The sequence below is a fragment of the Pteronotus mesoamericanus genome, unplaced genomic scaffold (genome assembly GCF_021234165.1).
Source record: "Pteronotus mesoamericanus isolate MK-2021 breed Mesoamerican mustached bat unplaced genomic scaffold, CSHL_Meso_final scaffold_174, whole genome shotgun sequence".
Taxonomy (NCBI): domain Eukaryota; kingdom Metazoa; phylum Chordata; class Mammalia; order Chiroptera; family Mormoopidae; genus Pteronotus; species Pteronotus mesoamericanus.
In genome coordinates, this window is record NW_026555309.1 from 19,514,279 (window position 1) to 19,528,887 (window position 14,609).

Below are 14,609 nucleotides of genomic sequence, written 5' to 3' on the forward strand. Positions count from 1 at the left end.
TTCATTTTCCTGGGCTTTAAGATTTCCCCAAAGGCGTATTCACTGTGGTCTCAATAAAAAGAAAAAAAAATTTCAAGGACTCTACACTTTATTTTCTATCAAGTTATAATCTAAAGCAGTCTTTGAAATAGTAATTTCAGTGAAAAGGAAACGGCATTCTCTTTAAACCTCTTCTCTACCCTACCTTTTCTTGAAGGAAGGAGGGAAAAAGAGGACAGAACAGGGAAATCTGTGTGTGTGTAGGAGACAATGCTAAAACCCAACCATGTTTTTGGTTTTTTTCCTTAAATTAGTTACAATTTAGTAAGTAGACAAAAAGTTTAGGCTATTTGATCCAAATTCAAGTTCCACCACTTATTACCTGCCTCATTTTATGTAACTTATATAATCTTCCTACAACTAAGTTTTCTCAAACATAAAACAGGGATTCACTAAAGTTTACTAAGCCTCACTATTCAGCCAAAATTAGCTTCAGCTTTGGCCTTGACCATGAGAAGGCCAAATAAACAAATGACTGCTTCCAGGACATTTCTAGTACCTCTGAACTTGTGTTTGATTTATGAACACATGATCATATGAGTTACTATCATTTATACATCAGTATAAATAATGTATGTCATTTAAATTGAATATTAATATCATATGTGCTCAAATGTTAGAGATAAAATACATAAATTTCATTTTATGCTACTTGTACTTTTTTTTTTAAGGAAAAGCTAAGATGCCCTACCCTAAGAACTACGCATTCACATCCCATTAAATCTAGGATTATCTTAAATGATACCAAATATTTTCATAAATGTATATTTTGATGACTGTAAAAGGAGAGTCTAATAGTTTTTCTTTTGCTAAAAATTACTGAGTACTTACTATTTAAGTGTACTATGTTCATTTCATTCAATCCCAATAATAACTGGTTAGGCACATTCTAAAACACATCAAGGAATTAAATGTACTTAGCATTCATGTATTTTGAAAACAGAATGTTAGTTAGGCCTTTTGAATATGAGTTTCACTGGTTCATGAGCCGAACTCATTTTCCATTGGTTAACAGCTCTCAAATTATAACATAAAATAAATTAAATATAAAACACTTGCTTTAAAAAAAAATTTTCAGAAGTCTCTTTGCTATGGTGCATAAAGTATTATTTGTAGAAAGAATATGCTCAGCAGAAAGTCACAGAGGTAACAGAATAGTACCAACTAACTAACTAAGCATTTCTGGCTTACATAGTGCCCAAATCTTGGTTTAGAAGATAGCTCCATTTCCTTCTATGATTCATTATTTAACTCGTCTTACTTTCTATGTCTATTCTACAGCTGAAGATCTCTAGCTACTTGAAATGCTTAAATCTTCCTATTTAGCTAGAGTAGAGGAATAGGAAGAAAGTGAGGAAGATAGAAATGCGCTGAAATAGGGTAGTCTTTCCAGAAATATTTTCTGTTCACTGGCTTATCAGGTGATCCATACTAGACAAAACTAAAGTGCCTTGTTTTTTTTTTACTATAGCATTTGCTAATTTTCAACACACCAGTGTTCAGTATAGTATGCATTATTTTCTGAATTTACTTGACCATGATATTTATTTCCAGGGAGTTTCACAGTATTGGAGTTCCACAACCTATACTATGGACAACACTGAGGAAGTAGGTAGGGATACCAGTGAGAGTGGTATATCCTGCCTACAGAAAATTCCTTATGAAGCAATAAACTATTCCTAACATGAAATGTAATCCCAAGAAAGATATAACAATCCCAATAAAATTTTTAATTAAAAAAATGAGAAATAAGAATAAAGATTTTCCAGGAGTCCAAGGTAACCTTTTTTCAAAAGCACAAAGCTTTCACACCACTTTTAAACAACAAAGAAAATATAATCAGAAATACCAAAAAACTTTTTTCTAAGATTTTATTTACTTATTTTTAGAAGGGAAGGAAGGGAGAGAGGGAGAGAAACATCCATGTGCAAGAGATATATTGATGGGTTGCCTCTCGTGCACCCAACCAGGGACCTGGCCCACAACCCAGGCATGTGCCCTGACTGGGAATCAAAACAGCGACCTTCGGGGTTGCAGACCAGCACTCAATCCACTGAGCTACACCAGCCAGGGCAGAAATACCAATGTTTTGATGCAGTTAAGGGAAAAGTCAGATTTTATATAAAAATTAATAGGCTCATGTTTCTGCTTATAAGAAGCTACTATTATTTCAGTAGAAAAGGAGTGATTTGATTAATATATTTGGGAGAAGGTCTAGACAAGGTAAGGCTCACCTCCTGGTTCCCTTTCAGGACCTGCTCTCCTACAAAAGATGCATTCTATTCTGCTTTCCACTACAAGCTGCAGGGAAGGCCTATCATTGTCAAGAAAACTGCCCAGACTATTTGGAGAAGTCTGTCTAATTTAGGGGTAGAGTGTTAGCTGGCATTTTTGACTGCAGTACCTGAAGCCACATTCTTTAGTCCACTAATAAGAGAAAGCTGACATGTCACCTATGCTGTGTTGTATACAGCAACTTGATTCTTAACAAAGGTGTGAGGGGAAGAATGTGATCTTTATAGACTCCTTAAAAATCTACCAAAATATCTTAATATCAGGTAATAATGTTTGGTGTAGCAGTAGTAGATACTGAATTACTTGGTGTTAAAATACACCTAGATTAATTTTGTTTTGAAAGAGGAATAAATTAAAAAGAGCAAACTCTCGGCTCAAGCTATTAACTCTTAGAACACTTTTGTGACTATCTATCCCAACACATGAAATGTATCACTAGTACTAAATTACAATTTCTCCTGAAACACAGTTTAATCATTATGGCTCCCAAAACACAAAACCTGCTGTTTTTTACTCACATACTTGTTTCCTCAAGAGAAAATCAAAAGTTGGATCTGTTCACTATATAAAATTTCTTAAAAGGTCAGCCTAAAAAAACATTTCCAACCTGTCAAATGATGATCAGGTTATGGCTAAAACCATTCTTTGTAGAATTAGAATTGAAGTCATATGGATACTAACTAGATTTCTAAAAATACATATTTTTTAGTCCCTATACTTATGGTCCCATTTTTAAAAATCCATTATGAAGAGTATACTGCAACAAAGTTATTATTTAGAGCCATTAAATAATAAGTTTGTGTAGTAAATCAGCTTGAAACTACACAAACCTGATTACAGTTGATCACATTGCTTTAAAATGGTTTATTAACTGTTCCTAGAATACAATGATTTATGTTAGTGGCATATAGTCAGCTTGGTTTATTCAACAATTCTTTATTTAGCCTCGGGTTTGCCCATGGTTACAAAGAAAAACATTTTTTTTTTTTTTTTTTTGCCTTTGAGGGGTTCACAGACATTAAATCATTAATTGTATTCTAGTATAATATGTGTTTTAAAAGTTCCCCAGCAAAGTCAGAAGCACTCACATGAGATAACAGAGAAATTGTGTGCAGGTACACAGGTGGCCTTAGTCAATTAAAACATGTGAGGACAGAAACTAAAATGCCAACTATTTGCTATCTGCCTAAACACTGTAGAAACTAGGACTCCTAGGCAGAAGATAATCAGATATTTTTATCCAAGACAGGCTCTATGCCTTCCCTCTACATATCTCTCATCCCAGTTCTTCTCAACCATGACCAGATTTCTTCCTAAACCTCTGGAGAGTAGCATGCTCTAGAAGCAATCTAGCTAACTTTACCCTGGTTAGGTCACAGTGCACAGGTTTGGCTTCTTAGTCCCCCATCAAGGTTTTTTTTTGTTGTTTTTGTGGGTTTCCCCCCCAATACTGTCCTTCAAACACACTTAATGTGCCCCAGCCCTCAGACACGTGGAAAGGATGTATGACCAGAAACTCTGCGAGATCTCAAATAGAAACAAGGTCAGGTTCAACTCTGAGCTAAGAGCAGTATTTCTTGAAGTATATAAAACAAGATGTGTAAGTAAAACTGATATGAGATAAAGAAAATGCTCATACTGATAAATATAAAATACAAAAGGAAAAATTCATAATTGCATATTTAGCATTTCTGGGAAAAAGTCTTTCAGTGTGTTATACAATGAAAGAGATTAAATAAATACTACATACATGCTAAGCATTTCTATGAACTGCCAAACAGATATACATCAGTATTCTTTACGCCATATTCAAATAATAAATGGAATTTAAATAAAAAATGTCCTAAGTAACCAAAGATTTTAAGTTATAAGAGAGTAGGGATTTTCATCTTTTGTTCGTTATCAAGTCTCCAGTACCTGGCCCATAGGTAGATGAAATATCTGAATCACTGTCTGGTTTAAATGCACTGAGAAATGTCATACATGCAAAGGGAATCATAAAGAAATAATAAAACCAATATCCCTGCATCTGCCCCACAAGTTAAGAAGGTATCAATAGGGTGATCATAATTCACAACCTAAACTGGAACACTTGGGAAAGAAAAGTAATCTATTAAACATTATACCAGTACAGTAAGCATGAACTCAAAACTATATTGAACAAATCAGAACCTATGGTCACCTTGTTTATCAGTGGCTTCAGAAATTCCCTGATTTGCCCTTATAAGGTCACATTCTTCTCCTCTCAAAAGGTAACCATGAAACTATATCTATCCATTTTACTGTCAATGAACATGTTTTTTCCTTGTTTGTTTCCTAGTCTTAAACATGGCTCCAAGCTAGATGTCTCCTGGCATACAAGTAGAGTTTTTCAAAAGTATTTAACTGGAAGTTATAGGGTAAATGTGTGTTCAATTTTAATAAATGTGGCAGTAGTTGAGCTATATTCATCTATATTTTCTTTCAGTCACTTTTTTCCCTTTTACTTAAGTAACTTACCTCTGCAATCTATTTTAATTTTGATCCAATGTGTTATGTGTGGTGACAATCTAATTTTTTTCTTTTCAAATAGCTAATTTTCACAATTCTCTATGTTGAATAATCCATCCTTTCTCAGCTGATTTAGCATGCTTCCCCTAAAGTTAAGTTTTTATATAAACTAGAATCTGTGTCAGCCCTATCTACTGTGTTCTGCTGGGTTGACAGTGTTAATACTATGGTGATGACATGGTCAATCACCCCGGTACAAGAGAATACACCTATTTACTGACCAGAGAGCTTGTGCCCTTGGATTTACTGTCTCCATCTCTTCTGGACACAGGTACTGAGGCTTAAGTCTCCTTTTCATTTGTCTCATCATTTTCAGACTTTTTTTTTTTTAAGCTATTAAATGCTTAAACTTGTGAAGGATCTCTTACCCTGGGGTTCCATAAAAGATCATTAGAAAACTAGATAATAAACAACATGTAGGCATGTTCCTCACTATTTGAATTCTCACTGGAAGAGTATTTCCTATAATGATTTACAAATAGCTTTTTTTTAAACCTAAAATTGGCTTCCAGCTTGAAATCTACTCTAATGAATGGGCGCACTTGAGCCAGTGAAAATGTAGAGTTCCATGGGATCAAGAGTGATACCATTGTATCCAAGCTGCTCCTCTGCCAGGATGCTGTCTGATGCTCAAGTTATTTAAAGGTATTGTTCACTATCCCTACCTTTTCCCTATCTTTTTCTTGAGAGTTTACTATTTCATGGGTCCCACAATTTGCTTCTGCTATACACCTGAAAGCACAGTCCAGTGTTAAATCTTGGCCCAGTTTAGATAGTATCATTAACATATTATTTTGTTATTTATGTTATAGTAAAAACCCCCTGCAGTTGTAAGAACATAATTCAAATATGATGCTGAATAGTATCTCTGAGTCCTTTACACAACTAATGAATTTATAAAATGTTACCTAATTAGGTAATATTTTTAATGCTTCATATTACACAGAAATCCCTTGCGGATAGTTACGTTCTAGTGATATCTGGGAAAACTGGTTGGGATTGGCACAGACTAAAAACATATTATTACTTTTCTCATTTAAAATTAAAGATGCAATCTGAAAATCTGCTACCCAATAAGTTTTTAATAATGAGTCTGATTCAGACAATGAGTCCTGAAATTGTCATTTGATAAATTCACATTCCTGCCTTGTCTCTGAGATTATACAGAGATGATCTTGGAAATTCTGGGTTTTCCCAAACTCTTGCTTAAAGATAACTTCTGGTCTACTAATGGTATGCTCAATCACATGCAGTGTTTATGGTTTTCATTATTCTTGAGGAGTATATGACGATTTCTTCATAGTTCTAACAACTATACATAGTAAATGCTCTATAAGTAGGGGCTGCTGTTGATATAATAATAAAATAGATAAGCAAAATTATTTTATTTTAAATGTTGGTAAAATGGTATTTGTAATTTCAAAACTTGAGGCAAATGAAGTATGCAATGTCTAGCTCTTGAGACCAGCAAGTACTTATGCATACGAACATGAACACATCATACTGTGATACATATTAAGATACCTTTCAAAAGGGTTATTTCAATTTATATATGACCCCCCCCAAAACAAACAAAACCCCTGATAATTTCACCTGTTATACCGAAATAAAAATTCTCCAAATGGATGGGGAAAATCGATTTTGCCCAGAACTACACCTGCACTCTACCATCTTAACCTTTTCCTCTGGAAAAAAATGTGCTTAACTGAGTATGTGATGCAGAGACAACATAAAAATGAGTAAGATAAGTTTCTCCCCTTTAACACCAAACTCTGCCTGACACATGGTATGCATTCAATATATATTTGTCTATTGAATGGGTTACCTGACATGTTGTTTGTTTTTTTTTAATTAAAAGTCAGCATAATTCTTATTTTATCCACAGAGAAAAAAATTAACTCAAGAAAAATCTAACAAAATCTTACCCACAGTCTGGAGCTGGACACCACCTACAGTCAGGATCTGCAACAAGCCACCGTCTAAGCATAAATTCTTCATATTTTTCCATCAACACATCGTCACTTAGTATCAAGCGAATATCATGGGGATTAAATCGTTCAGTACATTCTGGGCAACTGATATTAACTCTACTTTCAGAAATTTCTATCCTTAGATACTGCCGTAAGCAATCCACACAAGATCTATGATGACAAGTCATTATCTCAGGAAACCTGTCTTTAGAATGCCGCAAAAGGCACAAAGGGCACTCTATAAAGTCTCCAATTTGTTTGCTGATAGAAGATAATCCATTGTCAGAGGAGGTATTTGTAGAGAAAATGGAGTTCTTATCAGTACACATTTCAGAATGTATACTTTCAATACTCGCAATTCCATCCACCCCGCCATTTAGTTCCCTTGATTTACGTTTGTTATCCTTTTTCCTCCGAAACAGAGAGCCTATTGAAATTCTTCTTTTTTTAGGTGCCTTTTTGACTGAAGGCAAGCTCACAGATGAAGCAGAAGACTGAAGATCTCGATCTGAACCCATTTGCTGATGTAAACTCATGTCTAAAATGCTCATTAGAAGTGAGTCAGGGTCTGTGTTTACACACAGCCCTTCATTATATTTAAAGATAAAACTTATTTCTTGTTCTTGCATTCAGATTAAGTCATGATGTAAGAAAATCTACTTGGTTCCTTCAGAGAATTCTTGAGGGTTCAATTTACAGAAGACTGTTATCATAGATGTTCTGGAAAAAAAAAAAACAAACACCAACATCATTAAATTGTATATTCTTAGTCTGCATGTTTTTAAAGTAAACTCACAAATTCACTGGAAAATTTCAAATAAGTATGTTCTTAATTACTAGGTTTTCCTTTTTTTTTAAAAGTAAGACCAATTTATTGAGTAGTTTACAAGAGACTATAAAACCAATGCTAAAATAACAAGCACATTCTTTAATCTTAAAAGACTCTAGATTTGAGCTGAACTTACCATTATTAAAATCTTCTACAAAACTTTTTAGCATATCACCCAGATTTTGATGATTCCCCACTGCCTGTAGGAGTTTTTTTTATTAATTGATAATGAAAGGTACATGCACATATGAAGGACTAAGTACAATTTACAGAATCCTGAAGAATAATAAAGTATGTGTAGGGGAATGCTCTTACACTGACAGATATAATGACTTATTATAAAATTACAGTAATTAAGAAGACAGTGTAGTGTATCACAAGGACAGACACAGAAACCAATGGAACAGAACACAGTCCTGATAAAAAAAAAATCCCACATATATATATGGATACCCGATTTATGTCAAAGGAGACATTGCTGAGCACTAAGAATAGCTTTTTCAAAAGTAAAACAAATAAAATAGTACTGCTTTACTGATTACCATCTGAGAAAAGGAACTTGACCTATAACTCACCCATACATAAAATTCCAGATGATTCATAGTTCTAAATGTGATAAGTGAACTCATAAAACTTCTAGTAGTGAATACAAGAGAATATTCCAATAAAAAGCTTTCCTAAAGAGAACATGCAAAAGTAAATAAAAAAAAACATTGCTAAATTGGACTACAATAAAATCAACAGACAAGTTTATAGGAGCGAGGGAAGTCATTTGCCATAATGACTAATAAGAACCAGTATCCAGAATATGGAAAGAACACTTACAAATCAATAAGACAAAGGAGACAATCCTATAGAAAAATGGGCATGGGACTTAACAGACATCTCACAAAAGGATATGGAGAAGTATTCAACATCATTTGTCATCAGGGAAATACACATTAAAGCCATATTGAGAGACCACTACACACCAGTAGGCTAGCTAAAATTCAGACTGACATTTCCAAATATTAGCAAAGATGTGAAGTGCTGGTGAGAGTATAAAATGGCACAACTACTTTGAAAAACTGTTTAACAGTATCTACCAAATTAGAACATATGCATACTCTATTACCCATTTATACTTCTATAAATGAGAACACAGGAGAAATAAATGCACATATGCATCCAAGATAGGCATGATGTTCATAGCAGCATTAGTTTTAATAAGCCAAAATACTGAACACAACTCAAATTCCCATCAATAGAATATATTCACACTCTGATATACTAGAAGCAATGAAAGTGAGCAAAGTATTGCTACACACAAAACAAGAATGAATCTCACACAAAAGAATGTGTTTATGTAATTCCATTTAAATAAAGTTCAAAAATGAGCAGAACTAACCTATGATGCTAGAAGTCAGGACTGTAATTACCTTTTGCAGGCAGGCACAAAGGGAACTTTGACATGTGTAGTGGTTGCAAAGGTGTGATCATTTTGTGACAAATCACTGACCTACAAACTCAAGATTAATGCACTTTTCTGGATGATTGTTATATCACAGTTAAAGGAGGAAAAAAAGCAGCTCCTGATATCCACACATATTCTTGAGAAAGTCATACTGATTTCCCAATATAAAATCTAGAACAAGTTTCACTCAGGCAAACTTTATTCATAACACTCAGTTCATGTTCTCCCATTATTTGTAGTATTCTTCCTTGATTGTGAGGAAAATTCTGTGTATTTTCTTCTTTATATATGTTTTTATTTCTCTTATATCTCAAAATGCTTTCTGGACTCCAGGGTTTTATATCTATCTATCTATCTATCTATCTATCTATCTATCTATCTATCTATCTATCTCTGTGTATATCTATATAGGACAAGATCCTGAGATAGATTCCCCCACAATTCTGTTCTATATTGAACAAGATAGAACAGAATCTATCTCGGAGATCTCATCGTAAGAATTTATCACTTAAAATATAAAACCAGTGGCACTTAATATCACCTGAAGTACTTTTTGAAATACATATTTTTAGAAATGTGACAGCCATATAATTTATTATCCAAATGAAAACCCTGAGCTATTAATATTTAAACTAGGATAACAGGAGCAAATCGGAACATACAGTTATTGTACTTAGGAAGTCTTTCTAAAATGTGCACATACACAAATATGCTTCAAAAGAAAACAAATTTGATTACTAAAAAATTACTATTTTTGTACTGTAAAAAGTACTATAAAATACAAAGACATGATATATTAGGAAAATATGAATAACAACGAACAAATTTCCTCACTCTACAAATAACTTTTACACATTAATAAGTAAAAGATGTCCAACCTAATAGCAGAATGAGCAAAGATACAAAGAGAAAGTTTGGGGAAAAAGAATTACAAAAATTTTGAAGGTAGGAAACAGTGTTCAACAACAATCACTACTAGAGAAATGAAAATTCAAACATTAGATACCATCTTTGAGTACATTAATTTGACAAAGGTTGTAAAGGGCTGGTCAGTGTGTACTGAAAGAAGCATTTCACATACTACTGGGAAGGGTGCAAATCAGCATAATTTGGATGGAACCAATTTGACATTATCTATTAAACTTCAAAATGGAAATATTCTTTGACCAGCAATCCTATATGTAAAATTTATCCTTTAGAAAATATAAGGACCCAAGTGTGCAAAAACATATCGTGCAAGAAAATTCACCACAGCCTAGTTGATAGAAGCAAACAAACAAGACAAAAACAAAACAATACCCTCACAAAACTTGGAAATAATTTGTGAACTGGTAAAAATAAATGAACCTACCATAATTTATGTGCAATGATAATGGGACGATCTCGCTATACAATGCTGAGTGAACAATAATAATTGCAAAATAGTATGAGCCATTTGTGGAAAAAACACCCACACAGGCTTACATATGTACACGATTTCTAGGAAAATGTTAAGACCATTAACAATGGCTATCTTAAGGAGAACAATTTTTAGTATTCACTTTCTGCCTTCTGCATAGTTTAAAAAGGAATCATGAGCATCTATTACTGATAGTTTTTCAAAAACACCCTAACTGAACCTCACAAACAACAACAAAAATATTCTGCTCTAGAACTACCTCATCAAAATGAAGATGGGGTCCATAGCTTGTGTATTTTGGAAATGTTATTCAGTAAGGTAGTTGCAAACTCAGGTTAAGAACCACTTATACTAAAGAGTTTGCTATATATTCTCATTCAAAACAAAATTCTATAGGCTTGGCCTCCAAACCAAGGCTTCTTGCTTTTCATTACTTTAGGCACTAAAATAAAAGTTTCATTAAAAGAAACTCAGTTTATAGTTGCTGTCAGCCTACAGGGTTATGTGAGGTACCACTTAACAACCTACGGTTGAAAGACAATAAGAGAGGCTTGTAAAAAGAAATCCATGTAACTTAATAATATCCTTCTGTAAAAATAATACATGAACGTGTCTATAAGCATGTGACTGAAGAGTACTGGGAATGCCTCAATCAAGGAGACTTCAGACTAATTTCAGAGTTGAAATCTAGCCCAGCATTTGCAAAACCCTGAGGTTATCATCATAAACAAGACTGACCTGGCCTTTACCCTCAATGTGGTATTTCTGGAGAAAAGACATGTATTATAAAACCAATAATTATAAATACATATTAACTATCTGTCTCTGTTACTACATCTTTTAGAAAGAGCTGAGTCAACTTTCACCAAATTCAGAGGGAGTCTTTGAGACATTAAGGCAAATGATAGGCTAATACAAAATTCACCTTTAAAAGAAAGCAAGCCATCTTGAGAGCTACCTGAAGAAATAACAAGGTTACGTACAGCAGACAGAAGATATATCAATATTTCATCCCACCACCCATCCATATTTCCCGTCAACTTAATGATTTATAATTTCCAAGTTTTAGCAATATACATGTTTTTATTATTCTAACTTTGTAGATGGAAAATCCCAGGCTGAGTATTAAGAACTAAACCTAGTCATTCGACTATTATATAAAATTAAGATTATATGAGTCACTCAGCCCTGGCTGGGTGGCTCAGTTAGTTGGAGCATCATCCTGTACCCAAAAGGCTGTGGCTTCAATACCCAGGGTGCATATGGAAGGCCACTGATTGATGTTTCTCTCTCCCCCACCCTTCCTCTCTCTCTATAATCAATAAAAAATATATCCCTGGGTGAGGTAAAAAAAGAAATTATATGGATCACCTATATCAAAGGGTTTTTTTCCAAGTTCACCAACTTTTTCCTCTGCCATCTCCAATCTGCTGTTAAATCCATTCAGGGAAATTTTCATTTCAGATACTGTACTTTTAGTTTTAGAATGTTTAATTACCATTTCGGCGGGGGGGAGGGATATTGTCTTGACACTAAGTCACATTTTCCTGATTCTTCACACGTGCAGTAATTGCCTATTATAAACTGGACACTGTGAATATGTTAAGAGCCTCTTATCTTCTCCCTAAGAGTGAGGATGTTTATTACACCTGGCAGTCAAATCACTAGCTAATGCGTTGAACTTGTGGAGGCTCTGTTTTATGCTTTTTTAAAATGGGTCTGTTATGAGCACAAATGTCAAACACCATTCTCCCCTGTGGAGGGTCAGAGGGTGGTGGCTGAAATCTCTAGTGAGCTTTTTTAGCCCCACAGCTATTGTTTTCCATTGAGCTTCTTGGAATCTCCCAGGCATAGTTCAGGAGCTGTCTCGTTACCTGAGGGGAGTTTATCCATCAGTTTTAGAGATATAACTCCCTCTCCTGGAATTTATCCACTTAATTTCCAACCATCCTGGCAGTCCCAAATTCCAACTCTTGACACCTCAAGCCAATAAGATTCTGGCTTTTTGCTTGACTTCCAGCTGCCCTGTGCTGAATGGACTTTTTCCTCAAGAGGAAAGCTGTATAACTTTTTTTTTTTTTTTGAAAATACATGGCAGTTTTTCTAAGGATATCTTCACCTAGGCTCTGACATACAGTATTCTTGAATGTGTATATAATAGGAAATTTTTGCCTCAGCTTAAGTATGTATTTGTTACCTCTACAATAGAAATAATTAGTTTAAAAAAATACCTTTAAAAGGTTTTCTTGCATTATCCAATACTTGCGACTGTAATGGCATCTAGGAATAACTAAATTTGTTAATTTTTTTCCTTTTACTACAAGTAACCTGTGTAAGTATTTATTTAGTCTTTCAAAAAATATGTTCAATGCCTATCATGTTCCAGATACTCTTCTAGGTGGTAGATATACAATAGTTAACAAAATAGACAAGGCCCCTGGAACTTTCATTACAGTGCATCAAAACCAGGCACTGAACATGGACATTACAGACTATGTCTTCCCCAAACAATAACATGACTTTGCAAGGACCAAAATTGTAATAATGTGATTCCTTTTTTCTTTTTTCCATAATTTTGAAATTACCACCCCCCCCCCGATTTTATATTTGGCATATATGGTGGTCCCATAATCTAAACAAATATCAAAATCCATTTTAAAGCTTTCTATTGTAAAAGACTAGGTAGACTTTGAAAGCACTCTATTTCTCATAATGACAATGGTTTTCTAACACAATAAATAGCAAACAATTTAAGTTGTACCAAAAGGAATGACTATTTATCTCACCAAATAATCTACTATAGAGAACATTCATTTAGCTCACTGTGCATAACTTCAGGTACCAATACCGGTAACTAAAGTGAGGGAAATCCCAAAGCTTGACTCACTTTTTTGGTCCTACTCTTCCTTAGTGATATGTGTCCTAGTGTAGTGAGAAAAGGAAGTTATCTATCTTTCCATAACATCTCCTATATTCAGAGGTGCAAAGAACCACCTATCAAGTTTAAAGATGGCTAGGTACAACTTAATGTAGTAGTTGACTACCAAAAAGCAGAATTAATTACCATAAGCCATCTTTTAATCAGACCATAACTAGAAGTGATGTACTAGAAATGCTGTATCAGCACATGAGTTAATTTTGGCAATAAGTAAATAAAGCTTTTGTAAACCTGAACCAGCTCTATACAAGAAGTTTGAGGCATTAAATTGTTTGTATTTTCATATATGACTTTCTCTAAACAGAGATAAACCACTAAATTTGTTATAATGAAGTTTGCTATTGTTCAAAAAAAGGTTATTTAAATGTTTAAAATTATTTTTAAATTATGTCATTCATCTTGTGGAAATGCCATATTTTCCTCTAATAAATCTATTCCCCAGTATAGCTGCCAAGTTCAGCTATAGCAGCAATGCAGGCTCTTGGCATAATTCTTGCAGTCCAAATAATATTAAGGAGACAGATTCTTACAAAAACTGAGTTATTAAACATCTCTTTATACAGCCCGTTAAAGTAAAAATGTAATAGGCACAATAAGTTTTTGGAGAATAACAATGCTTAAAAATAACAGCTCATGCCCTGGCCCAGTGGCTCAGTTGGTTGGAGCAACATCTGTACACCAAAAGGTTGCATGTCTGATTCCCCGTCAGGGCACATACGGGAGGCAACCAAACGATGCTTCTCTTACATCAATGTTCCTTTCTCTTTCTTTCTTTCCCTCTCCCTACCCAGCCCTTCCTTTTTCTCTAAAATAAAAAATAAAAAAATTAAAATGTAAAAATAAAAATCAATAAACATATTCTCAGGTGAAGATTAAAAAAACATTAATGCATGGGTAAGCTTCAGAGAAATCCATGAAATCTCTAAAACAGTAACGAAATTGTGAATATATGTATATTCTAGGGATAGAATCTGTAGCTTTCAACACTCTCCAAGGAGTCTAAAGTATAACAAAAGGTTAACTGCTACTGCTGAGATGTTGGGTTTTAATCTGCCAGTAAAAGTTAACATCAGTTTCCTTCTTTCTTTTTTTTTTTTTTTAAAGATTTTATTTATTTATATTCAGAGAAGGGGAGG

At 34.0% G+C, this 14,609-nt stretch overlaps 1 protein-coding gene across 1 annotated transcript in view; it reads right to left on the reverse strand.

Moving 5' to 3' along the window:
• The window catches only part of RNF19A (ring finger protein 19A, RBR E3 ubiquitin protein ligase), a 45,788-nt gene that overhangs the window by 18,185 nt on the left and 12,994 nt on the right, over nt 1–14,609 (reverse strand). The window contains exon 2 of the mRNA XM_054590318.1: nt 6,810–7,574. Coding sequence (XP_054446293.1) covers nt 6,810–7,483 — 674 coding nt within the window. The 5' untranslated portion in view covers nt 7,484–7,574. The remainder of the gene's footprint in view (nt 1–6,809; nt 7,575–14,609) is intronic.